This window comes from Panthera onca, chromosome B4 (assembly GCF_046562875.1).
Source record: "Panthera onca isolate mPanOnc1 chromosome B4, mPanOnc1 haplotype 2, whole genome shotgun sequence".
Lineage (NCBI taxonomy): Eukaryota > Metazoa > Chordata > Mammalia > Carnivora > Felidae > Panthera > Panthera onca.
This window is the reverse complement of record NC_138345.1, coordinates 1,073,822-1,092,114: the sequence shown is the minus strand read 5'-3', so window position 1 is coordinate 1,092,114 and position 18,293 is coordinate 1,073,822. Positions and strand designations below refer to the sequence as shown.

Here is an 18,293-nt window from a genome sequence, read left to right as displayed (position 1 = left end):
GAGCTCACAGGACATGGGCCATGAGATGGAAACTACCAGAACCGGCTGTGGGAACAGGGCTCATCATCCTCTTCTGCTTTTGTGTATGTTTGCAAATGTCCATAACAAGCAGTTTAGAAAGAAAGGGGAAAAGGAAACGGTCAATACTGCTGCCCAGGCAACAGAAAATTATGTATTTACTGCCTTCCCTTCTGCCTTGTAAGACGACGACCCAAGAGCAGATGGCAGTCCTCAGGCGGCAGGGGTGCTGCTCCAGGGCCCTCCGTCAGAGAAGGAAGGGCAGGGGGACACCCTGCGTGTGCCCAGGAGCAGCACTCGTCCACAGGGTGCCGTCACCCCCATTCCGTGTCCCCAGCGTGTGTGCATACACACGTGATTCACATGTGCATGAGCGTACATGGGTGACGTGAGCACTGCACGTGTGTGCCTGTGTGTGGTGTGTGCAGTGCACCACGAGCACATGCGTGTGGTAGGGTCACGTGCGGCATGCGGGTCACGTGCGGTTACATGTGGGGTATGTGCACGCATCTGGCCCGTGGGCGTCCCGTGTGATGGACATGCACGCATGTGCACTGGAGAGAGCGAGCCCAGGGCAGCCGTGGGATCACATGTGGCTCCCAGCTCCCCTCACTGCCTCTGTGGCAGCCACTCACCAGGTCCACACAGCCCTCCTCCCCGAGTTTCCCTCAACCCTTTGCGCATGCCACATATGGTGCCGTCACTGAACTCCCCTCGACTGCCCCGTTCCTCTAGGACCTTCAATGACTCTGTCTGTCATCCTGCCAAGGGCTGCCCCGTCCCCTCCTCCCCAAGCTCTCCCTCCAACACTGTGGCCCCGCGTCCCACGCAACAAACGTGCATGGACGGCCCACGTCATGTCCTGTGTAAGCCTCTCACGTTGTCAGTCTTTCACAGGACAACAGTGAGATGTATCCTGTGCACCTGCTATGGTGCCTGACACGCTGGACAGCCGTGAGGAGGGGAGGTCTGGGAATCACGTCCTCCCTGCATGGTGTGCAAACCCTGTCCTCAAGTTACAACTCCTGAGCTTGTTTATGCGTCTGTGTCACTAGCATAAGGCCCGTCTTCTGGACGCAAGGTGACATCTGGATTCTAGCGCCTAGCGGGCGAGCGGTGAGCGTCTGCCCGGACACGTGTGCCGAGAAGGGAGAGGCCTGTGGCGTGATGCTCATGCTGCGGGCGCCTCAGTGAAGGACAGCGAAAAATGCCGACGACCCTGAGTGCTGTGTCCACACCCTAACCTGACACTTACGGATTATGGCCAAAGTCGTGAATCTCTGAGTCTCCACACCCTCATCTTTAAAATGAGGTCTCTGCCTGGTTGTTGCCGATGTTCAATTTCTGCTCGAGTTCCAATTACCTTTTTCCCCCGTGGTTATCTGCACGACCTCTCAATTGGAAAAATATCGCGTCCTTACTAAACGCTAAACAAACAAAAAGCCTCCAAGAGCGTGCCAGGAGCTGGGAGAGATTAACAAGAAGCCAACCATCCAGGGCCAAATAAATGTCCGTGCTGTCCTTAGACTGCTTCTCCAGTCCTGTCCCTGTGCCTCAGCACCTCCCACCCAGCCTGCCCGGTCCAGACGCCCCTGCCTGTGTGTCTCCACCTCCGTCTGTCTCTGCCTCTATCTCCCTGCCTCTCTGTCTCTGCCTCTGTCTCCCTCACCCTCTCCCTGCCTCTGCCTCTCTGTCTCTAACACACACATGTTGTCTCTTGGGCCTCGAACGTCAGGTCAGCACCGCACCCAGCTTCTTCCGCTCAAGAACCCACGAGCGGGTGGCATCACGCAGACACGGCTGCCCCTTCGCCGGCTTCCCTCTGGGATTCGTCTGTGCTCCCGTCTGTACAAGAAGAGGGGTCTCTGTCAGGATCTCCGCTGCAGGCACGGAGCTGTTCACGTGGACATACCAACTGACGGACAACAGAAGGGGCAAGTCCAGAAACACGCCGTGCCCCTCGCTCGACGGGACCCCACACGCGCACATGGAAATCAGGTGGGGACACAGGTGCGCCCCTGCGTGACCTTCTCTGTGATCCTGCCTGGGACAAGCCACTTGTTACACAGCACGTTGTGAACATGACGTCGAGCTGATGGGAGAAACTCCCCAGGTGCAGAAGCAAAAGAGCGAATACACAGCGTCCTGACGAATTCATCCTGCCTTCCTACTGCTGTGTGTAGAGGCCAGAGGGGAGGCCGCCCGGTCCAGGGGTGTCGTGGGGGCACAGGCCCAGCTGCGTTAAAACGGGCTGCTGACGGGCGTATCTCAGAGCAAACACCAGCACACTCCCTCTTGGTGCCTCCGGGCACAGAGGTCACACGGCAGGTCCTCAAGGAGCCAGAGACAGAGGACGCGAGCAGCGCAGGACCAGCAGGATGAGCTGGGCCCCGAGCGGTTCACTGAGACTGCGAACCAGGCTAGTTACAGAGAAGACACAGGGAAGGGGCAGCGTGTGGTCACCCGGACCAACGAGCCCCTGGCAACCAGGGAGTCCCCTGGCTGTCAACCTCAGAGGGCAAAACAAAGAAGCCAAAACAAGAGAACACACTCATCTGGACATAACACCAGACAAATGTGTGTTCCCAGGACCCACAGGCACCTTGTCTGTTTGTCCCTTAAACAACACAGGAAGAGCTGCTGTCTCCTCCCCAGGCTCCACCAGCTTGTCTGGACCCGGACACCACCCCGTGCGGCCTGAGACCTTGGATTGATACAAGGTCTCAGGACGAATCTGAAAACCAGGAAACGTTCAAATAATAAGCAGCTACTGTGTCCCACCCTCGTGGCCGGACACATTGGGACACAGAGCCACCACCGGCCTCCCGCACGCCTCCCGCCACTCCAGCCACGTCACCCGTGCGAAGGCCCTGCCCAGAAGGGGTGGCTCCGTGGTTTGGACTGTTTTCAGGTCAATTCTTCAGCATCACGTGAGCTGCACTCCCTTGAAAACTGGGATTTCAGCATTTCAACATTTGGAGAGATCTCTTACCTCCCCATCTGTCCCGCAAACTTCCCTAGAATGAAGATCATACTTAGACTCTGATGACCATAATAAATTGACAGGAAACCCAAAAATCGGAAATGGGGACACACAGAATGCTTGCTCACATGAAACAACTTCTGTCCAATTTGTAGAGAAAAAGAGAGAATCCAGGCTAGTAAATGCACGTCCAGGGAACAGCGAAGCCGGGCCGATGTTCGCACCTGTAAACGCAACTACGTGCATGTTTTACAACATTGTGTAACTAAACCTCGTTCATACTGTAGGCACGGAAAGGAGATTCTTTAAGCGGTGACCGAAAATGTGCACCAGCGGCGATCCAGAATCACGGCCCCAGGAATGTCTGCATCTCAAACCCTAGACTCCGGGGACGTGTGGCAGCCGCCCTACACGCAGCCCGTGGTGCAGGGACCCTCAGTCAAGGTCAACGGTTGAGAAAAGGCAGACTGTGGGAGACGGTCCTCGTCCCTTCTCTCCTCCCTCCACAGAGACCGTCAGAGCCACTCAGCCCAGAAACCCAGCTCGCCAGCCAGGCGTGACCCACAGGATGCGCCGACGCACACATTGCGGGGCATTGTGCACAAGGCAGTCTCCACCCTGTGACGCTGGCAAACACTGATAACGGCCAAGGTGACCCATTTGCCACCTGGCGTTGCCCACGGCCGAGAACAGGGGACGGAAGACGGGCTCCCTGGGAAATCGCTGCTGCCACATTTCAGGTCAAGTCAACTTAAGAGATACTAATGACCATTCAGAAGCTAACAACGTTGGTTGTTGTTTTCACACATTAAAAATTGTTTCTCGGGGCGCCTAGGGGGCTCAGTCGGTGAAGTATCCAACTTCAGCTCAGGTGATGATCTCACGGTCCGTGGGTTTGAGCCCCGCGTCGGGCTCTGTGCTGACAGCTCGGAGCCTGGAGCCTGCTTCAGATTCTGTGTCTCCCTCTCTCTCTGCCCCTCCCCTGCTCGAGCCTTGTCTCTCTCTCTCTCTCCCCAAAATAAGTAAACATTAAAACAATTTTTTTCTCAAGATTTGGAGCAGTTCACCGAGGAGATGTTAGCTAGCCCCTAACACGGTGAGCAGAAGCACGCAGCCGACCGCAGGGGTGCAGGCAGTGTGAGGGGCGGAGGCCGGGGCACGTGTCCACGTTCCCAGCAGTCTCCACCTCCGGCCGACGCCACAGTTCCTGGCGGGTCTTAGAGTCCGCTGGAGGGTAGAACACACAGCAGTCACACTGAAGCGTCACCCATGCTGCAACAGAGGTCTGGAGGAAACGCCAAGATTACTCTTACAGGCTCCAGGGACACGGGAGAATAGGAAGTAATACGAGCACCTTGATACTGATAAATTCAACAGCTCTGATGAAGCACACGCGTTCTTGAGAAACACTACAAAAGCTTACTCGGGCAGAAACATAACCTGAATAAGCTTCTGTTAATTTAGAGTTACCCCCACACACACCCCAAATACACACAAACACAGGAAACTGCAGGCCACGACTTTACTAGTGAATTCTGGCAAACATTTAAGGGAGAGATAATAGCAACTCTACAAAAACTCTTACAGAAAACTGCAAAAGAAGGCTTCCAAAGTCATTATATGAGGCCTGCATTACATTAATGCCAAAACCAGACAATGGTACAAGAATGGAAACAGACCAGTATCTCTCGTAAGACACCAAAATCCTCAACATAGTAGTAGCCAATGATGCCCGGCAATATACAAAATCGTACAATATGGGGGCGCCTGGTGGCTCAGTGGGTTGAGTGTCCAACTCTTGGTTTCGGCTCGGGTCATGATCTCACGGTTCAGGAGTTAGAACCCCGCGTCAGGCTTTACATTTGCCTCGGGCTTTCTCTCTCCCTCCCTCTCTGCCCCTCCCCTATTCGTTCTCTCTCTCTCAAAATAAACTTAAAAAACAAGTATTAAAATGTCTAAAAGAAACAAAAAAAAAAAGAACTTAAACACAGAGGTCCTACTCAGATTTCAGGATGTTGCCATTCAGACACAGGTGCACTGACAGTGCAGAGCCTGCTTGGGATTCTCTCTCTCCTTCTCTCTCTGCCCCTTCCCTACTCTCACAGACGCTAACTTTCTTAATAGTACGTTCTGACAAAATAGGGTTTATCCCAAAAAGGCAACGTCGGTTCAATATTCATATAAATCCATCAATCTAAAGCATCGTATCCGCTAACTACAAAAAAACAGTCGAGATTACCTCAATAAACACACAAAAATGGCAACTGAGGAAAACCCCACATCTGTTCCTGATAAAGACCCTTCAACAATCACGAGGAGTTACTCCAATGGAGCGAGCACATGTGCAAGCACTGCTAACGTGGTAACTCGTGGGTCAAACAGGGAGTATTTTCTCCTCATCAGAAACGACGCAGGTCGCCGTCACCAGCTCTTTCAGCACCACGCTGGGCTCCAGCCTGTGCAGGAAGACAAGGTGAGAAAGTGACAGGACCCCCTCTGAAGACAATCCAGGGGACGCCTGGGTCGCTCAGTCGGTTAAGCGTCCGACTTTGGCTTAGGTCACGATCTCTTGGTTCACAAGTTGGAGCCCCGCGTCAGGCTCTGTGCCGACAGCTCAGAGCCTGGAGCCTGCTTCGGATTCTGTGTCTCCCGGTCTCTCTCTTCTCCTCCCCCGCTCACACCGTCTCTCTCTGTCTCTCTCTCTCTCTGTCTCTCTCTCTCTCTCTCTCTCAATCTCTCTCAAATAAGTATTAAAAAAAAGAAGACAATCCAAAAGAATCTATTTTAAAATGTTTGAAGGATGACTTGGTGGCTCAGTTAAGGGTCCAAATCTTCATCTCAGGGTTGTTGAGTTCAAGCCCCAAGTTGGGGTCCGTGCTGGGCGTGAAGGCTAATTTAAATAAACAAATACATTTTTTAAAAATCTGTTAGAACAGGTGAATTCGGGAAACCCTTCAGGCTGAGGGATAGATGTACTCCCCCCGCCCCCAACCTTTACTGTTGGGGAAAAGCTGTCTTCTCCCTTCACTCCTGCGGATCCAAAATTGGAGACTGGTGGTCTTTCCTTCTGAGGCAACTATTCCACTCTCCCCTCCTGTGGCTTGTGTGGTTCCTGATCACTGCTCCTCTGTAGGTGGCGTGTGTTTTCTCTGGCTCCTTTCAAGATCTGCTCTTTTATTGTTTTTTTTTGTTTTGTTTTGTTTTTTTCACGTTTATTCATTTTTTGATCTAGAGAGACAGAGCGTGAGCAAGGGAGCGCCAGAGAGAGAGGGCGACACAGAATCCGAAGCAGGCTCCGGGCTCCGAGCTGTCAGCACAGAGGCCCACACGGGGCTCGAACTCACAGACTGCGAGATCATGACCTGAGCTCAAGTCGGATGCTCAACTGACTGAGCCACCGAGGCACCCCTATTGTTTGTTTTTTAAAGACTTTATCTTTAAGGAATTTCTGCGCCCAGCGTGGGGCTTGAACTCACAACCCTGAGATCAAGAGTCGCAGGCTTGACGCTGAGCCGCCAGACACCCCAGTGCCCTCAGCTGTCATTTGATTTGCCCAAGTATGGACTTCCTGGCATTTCCTCACCTGCTATGCCCTAACTTCCTTGATTTGTGGTTTTGTTTGTGTCATTCTTTGGGGAAATTCTCAATTAGGATTTCAAATCTTTCTCCCGCTCTCTTCCCTCTTCTTCCACTGTTCCCGTGTGTGTGTGTGTGCGTGTGTGTGTGTGTGTGTGTCTCACACCTTTCTATAACCGTTCAACAACACCTGGGCATTCCGTTCTGCTTTGTTCACCCTTCTTTCTCTTTGCTTTTCAGTTTGGAAAGTTTCTATCGACTGATCTTAAAGCTGTCTTGAGGGTTTCCTTCTTCGGCTGGGTCAGGTCTACAGAAAGAGCCATCAAAGACCTTCATTCCTGTGAGTGTGTCTTTACTTCTAGTATTTCTCTCGATTCTTCCTTGGAGCTCCCCCTCTGTTCACGTTCCCCACCTGCCCTTTCCACACGGCCTTAGGCATGTGCCTCGTGCTGCCTTCAGCCACACCCAGGTCTGCCTCGATTTCACAGGGCGCCTGGGCCCTGGGCCGTGACCCCCCGGGGCCGCTGAGGCACCCTTGCCCTTGCACGAGACAGGGCGCTGCTGCGGTGAGGCTTCTCCCTCGGTGAGGAGGCATCTGGGGTGAATGCAGAGCAGCTATCCCTCCCCGCCTCCGGACCAGAATGGCGGGATTTCCTCTGATCTTCCCAATGGGAACTTTGGGAACTCAGCGCTGCCCCTGGAGACAACACCCACTGGCTGGGCCCCAGGGGCTTGAACTCTCCAGCCTGACCACCCTCGGCCCCTGATGGGCTCCCGCTCGAGCTGCCTCTGTGCACCTGCTGCGTCTCCAGTTTTCACGGCAGCGGTGTGCCCTCTGCCCTCAATTCTCTAGTGGACCTCAGAAGAGTCACTAATTTCAGTCCGTTCGCCTTTTCTCTCGTTATGAGGGAAGAGAGAACTTCTGAGCTTTCCACATGTCACAGCAGAAACCATAAGTCTCCAGAACGAGCCCTTTGGAAACTGCAGGGCAGTTTCTTCTCAAGAAAAACACTCTCTCCACATGGCCCAGCGGTTCCACTCCTGGGTGTCCGCCCAGCAGAAGCGTGTCAGTGCGTGAACACAGGGCTGACACGCGTGCATTCCCACCAGCTTCACCTGGGACAGCCAAAGGCTGAAAACAACCCACACCTCCGTCAACAGGGACGTGCATAAACAAACATGGTAACATCCATGCAAACGACACCAGTCAGCAATAAAGTGGAACACATTCAGATATGCAAGACCAGCTTTTGTGGAAGAAGACAAAACTCAGCACAAACTGCATAAGTGCGTTTACATAAAATTATAGAAAATGCAAAATAAGCTTCAGTGACAGAAAGTGGACAGGGTGGTCACCAGGAACGGAGCCTGGAGGGGCAGCAGGGAGGAAATGCAGACAGGCATGAACAACTGGGTGACAAGCTGCATTTATCTTGACTGTGGCAAGGTCTTCATGGGTGAATATGTCAAAACCTACCCAATCTTACACTCTATAAATGTTCAGCGTATGCTTGATCAACTATACCACAATAAAGCTGTTTTTAAAAAGAGGAAAAAATAGGGGCGCCTGGGGGGCTCAGTCAGTTGAGTGCCCAACTTTGGCTCAGGTCATGATGTCACAGTTGGTTCATGAGTTCGAGACCCACATCGGGCTCTGTGCTGACAGTTCAGAGCCTGGAGCCTGCTTTGGATTCTCTCTCTCTCCCTCCTCTCTCTCTCTCTCTCTCTCTCTCTCAAAAATAAACACTAAAAAAAACTTTTAAAGAGGAAAAAATAAAATTAGTTTCATGTAACACTTAGGGATTGGTTATAGAATATACAGAATTACTGGGGCGCCTGGGTGGCTCAGTCGGTTAAGCGTCCGACTTCCGCTCGGGTCATGATCTCGCGGTTCGTGGGTTTGAGTCCCACGTTGGGCTCTGTGCTGACAGCTTGGAGCCTGGAGCCCGCTTTGGATTCTGTGTCTCCCTCTCTCTCTGCCCCTCCCCCAATTGTGCTCTGTCTCTATAAAAAATAAATAAAATGTAAAAAAAAAATTTAGAATATATACAATTACTTCTGTCACTGAAAAAGAAAACAAAGTTTACAGCAGGACTTTTGTTTTTACTGAGAATTAATTCAGATCAAGAAGACACCTGTAATACATGTGCACTGTAGAAAATGATATTTTTAAGCAAATATACCAAAACTTACCCACCTAGACAAATAAATGCTGCTTTCCCCAAAACACAGGCTGTGAGAAAAAACATCCTACTCTGGTATGTGGCCACTACGCAACACAATTCTTGGACTGTCTCCTGGATTTGAAATTACTTCAGTTTATGAGCAACATAAGAAAGCTACTTTTATTGTTTTATGATCACACCTGGTAAATGAAATCCTTATTACATTTCCCACTTTAAAGCTAGAATTTCCAAAATGTATTTGAAAACAACACAATTTTGACACAGTGTAACATGGCCTTTTTACAATTTCCTTAGTATTTTTTTTCAAGAACGTTATCTCGGAACAAAACTGGCTTTGTCTTTCCTCCCATGGAACGCACACACTGAAAAATCAGTCACCGTAGAATCGTAAAACTACATGTTTGTAAGAGGAACAAGAACTAATTTCTGGAGTAGAACAGGGGTATGCGAGAGGCCTGGACGTGACACAGACAAAAATATTACTCCAAAAACCCCTATTTTATCACCACCACGTTCATCCACCCTTGTAATAGCACGCATCTTCTATTTAGAATTTTTTATATTACCTTAATCGTATAATGTTAGACACATTAACAAAATAGTAATAAGGACACCTAAGTTGTGAAATACGAAAGCTGGAACACAGGCTTGGTGTCTACATCAGGAACTGGACACCGTGAAGTCTGGGCTCTTCCTGACCCACCTTACCTCCCATCCCACTACTCCACAGCCGGCCTAGAGAACAGCAGGAAGAATCTGGAGTTTTAACTCCCATGTTCCAAAATATATGACCCTACTTGTGTATGGCTGGGCTTGCTCATGCTCTATAAAAATGGCTTTTGATTCAACACAATGTTCCAAGATCAACAATCCCACGTAGTCCTGTGTGGCCCGTTCGTTTTTACTGCTGTATTTCATTGCACAGACGTGCCACAACTTATGTCCCAGTCGGTCCATGTTGCTTGGTCGCTTCCAGTCTGGCGCTACGACCTTGCTCACATCCCCTCGGGCACCCGTGGAAAAGGTGTGTCAGGACTGTGGGTCCCAAACTGGACAGCAGAATCACAAGCAGAGGCTTGTTCGAGGTGCAGATTCTTGCAATCGATCCCGATCCTCGGCCAGTAGCTCTGGGGCCAGAAATCTTCATTTTCACAGACAGACCCGCATGGTCTCCACACATCATCCTTAACAAACCATGTTCTAAAGACAGCTCGTAATTGCTGGGGCCAGGCGGCATTCACACATTCAGACTTGCAAGATCGTGTTTTCCAACTTGCTGCATTATTTTATACCCAAACCAACAGTTATAGGCGTTCCAACAGTATATATGCTTGACAGAGTTTTCCCAAATCTAATGGTTGTGAAATAGTATTTCATTTTGATCTTTTTTTAATTATTTCTATGCTTCCTTATTGACTAGTCAAGTTTTCCCTTTTGTGACACACCTATTCACGCCTCCTGCCCAATTTCTAATTCTTCTATTGACATGTAGAATTTTGTTTATACCATCCTGGATATTAATGCTTTGTGGATTATATATGCTGTGACTACCATCTGTGGCTTACCACTCACCTCTTCTAGCATGCCCTGTAAAGCACAAATCTTCACTTTTAACATGGTTGAATGTATCACTTTTTTCTAGTATGATTAATGCATTTTTGGAGAGTTGCTGAATAGACCCAAAATCATACAAATATTCTCGTATTTTTTTGAAAAGTTAATGTTTTTCCTTTCACATATAATGTTTGCACTGGTTTTCTTTGGTGTGAGGTAGGGATCCAGATTCATTTCCTGTTCCACATGGATAACTAATAACACTAGAACCATTAATTACACAGGCCACTTTCTTCCCAACTTGTGGTTCTAGGAGATGACATGTTCCAAATTTTCAGATACTTGAATCAATCTGATCTCTTCCTAACCTCACTGGTCAATTTCTCCAGTCCTGTGCCAAAAGTACATTCTATCTACCACAGCCCTGCCAGGCTTAGGAAACCATTTTCTTCTCCTTTCCTTCCTCCTGTTTTCTGGGATATCACATCAATCCTGGCCTTTGTTTCAAATAAATTTAGGAATCAGACTGTCAAATTCCCCCAAGAAACTCTGGAACAATTTGCATTTGAAAGAGCATTTATTTAATCTACTTGGCAATATGGGAAAACTAACATTTTTACAATATTGACTCTTCCTTTTTATTTGTTCATTTTTTTTAATGTTTATTTATTTTTGAGAGAGACACAGAATGCAAGCAGGGGAAGGGCAGAGAGAGAGGAAGACACAGAATCTGAAGCAGGCTCCAAGCTCCAAGCTGTCAGCACAGAGCCCGGATGCGGAGCTTGAACTCACAGACGTGAGATCATGACCTGAACCGAAGTCGGACACTTCACCAACTGAGCCACCGCGGCGCCCCTTATCTTCCTGCTTAAAGTTTGAGAGAGGGAGCATGAGCAGGGGAGGGGCAGAAAGAGAGAGAGGGAGAGGGAGGGAGGGAGGGAGGGAGAGAGAGAGAGAGAGAGAGAGAGAGAGAGAGAGAGAGTCCCAAGCAGGCTCCTCTCTGCTAGCACAGAGCAAGACAAGGGCCTGGAACCCACAAGCTGTGAGATCACGACCTGAGCTGAAATCAAGAGTCAGGTGCTTATCAACTGAGCCACCTGGTGCCCCAATATTGACTCTTCCTATTAATGTATGATGCTCTCTCATTTTTTTGTTTAATGTCTTGGTTCAAGTTTTTAAGTATTTCCATGGGTGATTTCAAGTCTCTATTTTTATCAGGTTTTTCCCACTAGGTACCTTATGTGTGTTTGTCCTTAGAGTAAGAACTTTCCAAATTCTGGGTGATTTACTATGATGGTTCTAAAATTGTAAGCCCATTAAAAAAAAGAAAACCCGGGGCGCCTGGGTGGCGCAGTCGGTTAAGCGTCCGACTTCAGCCAGGTCACGATCTCGCGGTCTGTGAGTTCGAGCCCCGCGTCAGGCTCTGGGCTGATGGCTCGGAGCCTGGAGCCTGTTTCCGATTCTGTGTCTCCCTCTCTCTCTGCCCCTCCCCCGTTCATGCTCTGTCTCTCTCTGTACCAAAAAAAATAAATAAAAAAAAAAAAAAAAAAAAGAAAACCCACTAAAAAAAAAAAATTACTTCTGCTCTAGTTCTAACTTACCACACTTCCTAACCCCCTTACATAAGGTAACCACATTTCATCATTTCCTTATCTTTTCAAAGTTTTTCTTTGTGGTTACCCTTGAAATTTTACTATGTATCTTACAAAGACAAAAGTTAAAATTTTAATCCCCCCAGCCATTAAAAAAAAAAGAAAGAAAGAAATTTAAACACTAACTGCAGACACCACTTTAGAGGGATGGGTGTTGGCATTTTGCCCACTCTGAAACCACTGCTCTGGGACTTTTTCTCCCTGTAGCATTTCAAGACGGTCCACTAGAGGAGAACTGGTGAAAACCATCCTCATTTATCGCCAAGTGTCTGCATCTCCCACTCATTCTTGAAAGACAGCTTTGCAGAGTCCAGGATTCTGGCTGCTTCTTCCTCTCAGCATCTGGAGCTCAAAGTGACTGGAGAGACACGGACTTCCAGTTCTAGTTCCAAACCTTCCAAAGGAGGGTTAGGTGGAGCACAGAAACACTACAGTCAGGGGCTGAGAGGTGAGGGGACACAGTGCCGAGGGTGAGAGAGGTGTTGTCTTCACTTCCGGACACCCCCATCAAACTTCGGGCCAGATTACGCCTCCTGGACCCCGAGTCTAAAGTGGCTCCAGGGCCCACAAAGCCCACAGGCATCACCTGTGCCTCAGAGAGCGCTCAGGGCTCCAGAGATCTGCCTAATCCAGTTTCATTTTGACCAAAAGCTCCTTAAAAATGTTTCAAGCTTGGGCGGCTCAGTAGGTTGAACGTCCACTCTTGGTCTCAGCTCAGGTCGTATCTAACGGTTCGTGAGTTCAAGCCAGCACTGGGCTCCGTGCTGACAGTGCAGAGCCTGCTTGGGATTCTCTCTCCCTCTTTCTCTGCCCCTCCCCGATCATGCTCTCTCTCTCTCAAAATAAATATTTTTTAAATGTTTCAATAAAATTATTTTTAAGTTACTCAATACTTTTGTAGGATTTCATTCTCAGCTTCTTCCCACCGTCATATGGACTATATAGCACACTTTGCATGTAACAATTTAAGTGTTCCCAATTTCTGAACTTAACTATTAATTTATTAAGGGAAACCAGAAAATCTATGCATAGTGAGACACATCTGAGTGGCATTTTGACGAACTTATAATAATAGCAGTTTTGCCTTTGGGATTTTGTTTTTTTTTTAATATTTATTTAAGTAATCTCTACATGTGGGGCTCAAACTCACAACCCTGAGATCAAGAGTCACCCACTCTTCCAACTGACCTGGCCAGGCGCCCCGCCTTCTCAATCCTTTATACTAACATGTGAACTTCTAAATGTAACTGAAGACGTGATTGTGAAATTTGGATGCTAATCACATGTTTCTACAGGGTCAGGGAAGAAAGACAAGGAGTCCGTGAACTTCTGCCCTCTGGGGGCTGACTGAAGGCAGGGAGCCCGACCAGTGTAAAGAGGCAGCAGGATGATCCCGGGCCGGGGCCGAACGTCTCCTCAGGTTCCCGCAACCACCACACCGCTTCGCCCACGGGGGACAGCGGTTGAAAGAGCAGCCAGTCCAGATGCGTACTGTCCCCACAGAACGAGCAGGGCCTGCTTTCTGTAAATGCAATTTTTTAAAGACTTTCAAACAAGCTTACTGCAGTAAGAACAGGGCAGACGTCTTATGAAACCCCCGAGGGACTCTGACAACACCTGCATTGTATCAGATTGTTAACTCCCTCCAGGCACTGCCGGGGCGGACAAGCATACCTACTTGTCACTTAAAGGGAGCCCAGCACACAGGCAGGATTACAGACCTTTGAAGTCTAAAGTTAAAATTTTTCAAGTGGGCAATACTAGAATTTTCACCAAGGCAAAAAATTTAAACAATAAGTAAAGAATATGGGGTGCCTGGGTGGCTCAGTCAGTTAATCATCAACTTCGTCTCAGGTCACCATCTCCCCATTCACAGGTTCGAGCCCCGCATCGGGCTCTGTGCTGACAGCTCAGAGCCTGAATCCTGCTTCGGATTCTGTGTCTCCCTCTCTCTGCCCCTCCCCCATTCATGCTCTGTCTCTCAAAAATAAATAAAACGTCTTTTAAAAAAATTTTAAATAATAAAAAAAGACTCCTAATAACATAAAATTTTTACAATAGTGATTACAGAATGTGGATTTTTAATGAATTTCATATGGCAATGAAGACATTCAACACTTAAAAACAATTACACCAATACAATAAAAACACTTGCTGTACACAACACTTATAAATGCATACTTTCCCCCCAAAGAAACTTGTTTTTCACAGATTTAAGCAACAAGTGATTTACATAGGATTCTTCAAATTCCAAAATATGTACACAATTTTTGTCTCTACAGAAATCGATGTGCAGTGGTTGAGAAAGAGTGCTGTTTTGTCCAACAACGTAGTTCTTACGAAACTTTCTATCAATACACATTTTCCAGTAACCACACATTTTCCTTCCATTATCAAATGAAATTCTGGACATGTGAGCATACAGAACAAAACCACTCTCATTTCCAAACACGATTTCAGATGAGATCACATGTGGCTGATCACGACTTAATCTCAGCCACACAAGTACACACATGCACATGGTCGCTCACACACGCGCACACACACACGCGCGCACGCGCACGCACACGCACGATCCCAAATCTCCATGACTCCCGAAAACACCACCACTAAGGCCACAGCAGCAGCTGAATGGAAGCACGTCAGAGGACGACGTGGTCGTGATAGTAGGGTGTCCTGCTCCTGAGAACTCTCCCCAAAAGCATGAGGCCTTGTGCCCTCGTGGAGACACGGGAGGAGTGAGGAGGTCGGCCACTCCCGTTGGCGAGACAGTGAGCAGCTGCCGGCCACAGAGGGCACTAGTTTGCAGAGAACTAAATGGCCATCAGAAATATTTATTTCAAAGCTTCCACTTTTTTTAATCCGGCAGAGATCTGGTTCTTAAGTCTGATTCAACTGTGTTTGTATACGTTTTTCAGTGCTCCTAACAATGATTCTAAGACACCCAAACATTCAAATTAAAACACAACAGGAGCCCAAGAGCGTGGACACACAGATTGGAGGCCTGAGGCCACCCGCACTCTGGCGCTGGGGGTGTGGTGCCCCTAGGTCAGCAGGGGCCGGATGGCAGGCTTCATAAATGACTTTCTGCGCCCCCCAGGCACCGACCTCAACCGCCCGTAGCAGGACGGGTTTCTCCTGGTCCTTCTTCCCTTCCAGACCGTGTCAATCATCTCAAAATCATTCCAGAGAATTTGGGGCTGGAATTCCTCACGAGGTACCACACATGGGACCCGAGCCACGGGAGCCTCAAGTGAGACGCGTTCACTCAGGACCCAGGGCGGCCCACGTGCTCCTCTGCCAGCCGTCACCACCGGAAGTGGGGCACCCACGATCGTCTTCACGGTCACCCTCTTGTGCCTCTCCAAGTGCACACACTCAAAGGATTAAAAATAGGAGGGCGGTACGCAGAGACGGCTCTTCATCAAAACTGTGACTGAGCAAGAAACACGAACTCACAAACAGCGGACAACAGTGAGTCCTGCGAAGGCAAGAGCGACGGGCTCGCCCAGGCAGTGGCAGGGCTGGCACGCGGGGGCGTCCCGGCTGCTGAAACGGGAGCAAGCTGCCGGCCTGCGACGCATCGCTGCAGCCGCCCCTGCCGGCCGCTATGATTGTCTGTCCTGCCTTCGCAACTGAACTGGGCATCCCAGCCACACGCAGTGGCGAGACGCCCCCGGTCTCCAAACGTGCTGTTCTGAGGTAGTACTCATTTATTTGCATTGTTGGCTCTCAAACACCACCAAGGAAGTGAACCCCCTTAGAAATACGCAAACCAAAGTGTAGAATAGAAAATAAATAAGGTTTTGTTTTCAGGTAGCAGGCAGGGCCTTCTTCAAAAGGTCAAGTCACATTCAATGGATAAGTCATCTGTAACTTCTCAAAACTGTTTATAACCATGGCTATAAACTAAAGTGCTTTAAATTTTGCTTAGTATCTGAAATCAGTGATTAGAATCACATTTTTGAATTTGCTAACATGAGACCTCAGGAGATTGAAATGATTTTCCACAAAAAGAGCAGAAACTTTTTCTTTTCAAACGACTCTCCAAATGTAAAGTCTGCATCCTACTTCTGTTAGCGTCTAACATCCAGGTTGTTTCACGTAACTACGACGGGACGGAGTTGAAGCTCCGTGACGGCACGGCACACGCTAAAACCTCACGCGGAAGCAACCCTCAAGTCTTCCAGCGCACCTGCCGTGCGTCAGCCAACGCGGGTGCAGCTCCGCAACCTTCCCGGCACAAGGCAGACATGTATAATTATTCCAGAAACGCTACACTCTACTTGCGCCTCACAGTAAGTACGCGGGTTCACATTTAACTCACGCAAACGTAATGCCCTCCTGTCGGCTGTCAGACGCCAGCAACTCACAACACACGACGTGCTACGGGGAAGGGGCTTCGTCTCCACTGCACGGAGGGCGCCAGCACACACACAAGACGAAAATAAAACTTAGGACCATACGTTTTGCTGTACATTTCATGCAAGCTGGGTACAATGAGAAAAGAACATACAAATCACCCTCGTCGGGGCCCGACTCTCAGAAAAAGGGCTTGACCAACAGGAGAAAAGCGGCACCGGTCCACAGGTCCACGGTGAACCACGCGACTAAGGAACGCCGGCAACCTCATTTCTCTTGTAACAACGCAGGGATGTTGATGTTCCAGCCAATGGCTTGCCTGTCAAACCCGCAGGTGAACAGATTGCACATGGGGTGGTCCTCGCTCCACGCCGAGCAGCACACCATTCTTCTGTGGCCCTATTATCACACAAACCAGAATTAGTATATCCTTCCTAAGGCAGAAGCGCAATAAAACCTCAGCCAGATTTACAACTACACGAATCAAGGCGACGGAGTCGAAAGAAAAAAACATTAACGGGCGGCATTAGTCAACACGAGCCACAAACCGTGCACGTGGCAACAAGCTTTCAGCCACGTGCTGCGGAGAGGCCGAGGCGGGGCGAGGGGCGTCAGCACACGTGACCAAAAGCATTTTGTGATTCTTCAATAAAATGAGTAAGATTATAGTCAGGGAAAAAGAATATATGATCAATTTGGAGATTTTTAATGAGCTAGATAATATTTGGGAATAAAATAAATGAAATCCATTCAAAGACCTCAAAGACCATTTTAACAAATAGTTGGCTCAGGTAATAAAGTGGCCAGAAAAATACATTTCGTATCAAATAAAACAAGGATAAAATAAATGATCTTTCAAGTCAATTCCTGCTACCTTCAGGAAGTCCAGCTAAGTTATCAGAATGCTGGAAAAAATTACTGCCAAACACTAGCAGAGTTTTTAGAATGCGATATACCTAGTGTATACATGTAGAGACACAGCAATGCCTCGGCACATGTGAATATACTTCCAGATTAACATGATCACGGTCTAGTGATAAAGTACAAGAAACAGGATTAAGGAAAGCTGACAGAAATTCCAGAAGTAAAAGGAACACTCAGACGAAGGGCACAGGGACACCACCCCCACCCCCCAGGGTGGCTCAGCTGGTGAAGTGTCAGACTCTTGGTTTTGGCCCAGGTCACGATCCCACATTTCTGAGATCAAGCCCCGCATCAGGCTCTGCACTGACAGTGTGGAGCCTGCCTGGCATTCTCTGTCTCCCCCTCTCTCTGTCAATCTGTCCCTCCCCAGCTTGTTCTCCCTCTTAAAAAAAGAAAGGAAAAAAACAAGAATGGCACAGAAGTTCCCTGGTAAAGCATCCACATGTGGAAAGTGCTCTCTATGACAAAGAACACAACAGTCCACAAAATAAAGTATTGCCAACAGAAACCCACACAACAAAGGGTTTCAAGAGCAATGTTGTTAGGCTTCTTTGTTAAAAACCTCAGAAGAAAGAGGGAACGATGCATCCATTAACTGGCAGTGATCAGGACTCTGCACAGGAACCAGTTAAAGATCAGTCAACTCACGGCACTGCCGACAGAAACCCTCAGGTCAGGTGCTTAGTAAGGGGGTAAGGCAGGGCCAGCCAGCACGCAGAACGCTGGCAAAGCAGCACTCGCCCAGGACCCACCTGGAGTCCAGCCTCCTGTGTCCCTCGGACCCGAGCGCACAACGACATGCCTGGGGCACATGTGTACTTTAGAAACGCCCCGCCCCCCTCTCGGGTCACAATGTGCACACTGCACAGAGCGCTGCACACCGGCCACGGGCCAGTGTGCTTTCTGGAACAGCTCACAGACACGCTGCACCCAGAGCCTTGTCCCTTGGCCCCTCCAGCGCTCTACAGAGCTCGCATGGCATGAAACACACTTTTGGGAAACACCACCTGCACTCTCCCCAAAGTAAAACAAGTTCAC

The 18,293-nt window shown here is 49.0% G+C and overlaps 1 protein-coding gene across 5 annotated transcripts in view; it reads right to left on the bottom strand.

The window, feature by feature from the left end:
* Positions 1-520: 520 nt before the first annotated feature.
* WDR37 (WD repeat domain 37) overlaps positions 521-18,293 on the bottom strand; it is a 76,064-nt gene continuing 58,291 nt past the window's right edge. For 3 of the 5 annotated variants that reach the window (XM_078450501.2, XM_060659409.3, XM_060659408.3), the window contains one exon: positions 13,062-16,730. In XM_078450501.2, the coding sequence (XP_078306627.1) occupies positions 16,599-16,730 (132 nt within the window). In that variant the 3' untranslated portion in view covers positions 13,062-16,598. Of the gene's footprint in view, positions 3,226-13,061; positions 16,731-18,293 lie in introns of those variants that run through there. The other 2 variants (XM_060659407.3, XM_060659405.3) reach the window with 2 other exon arrangements.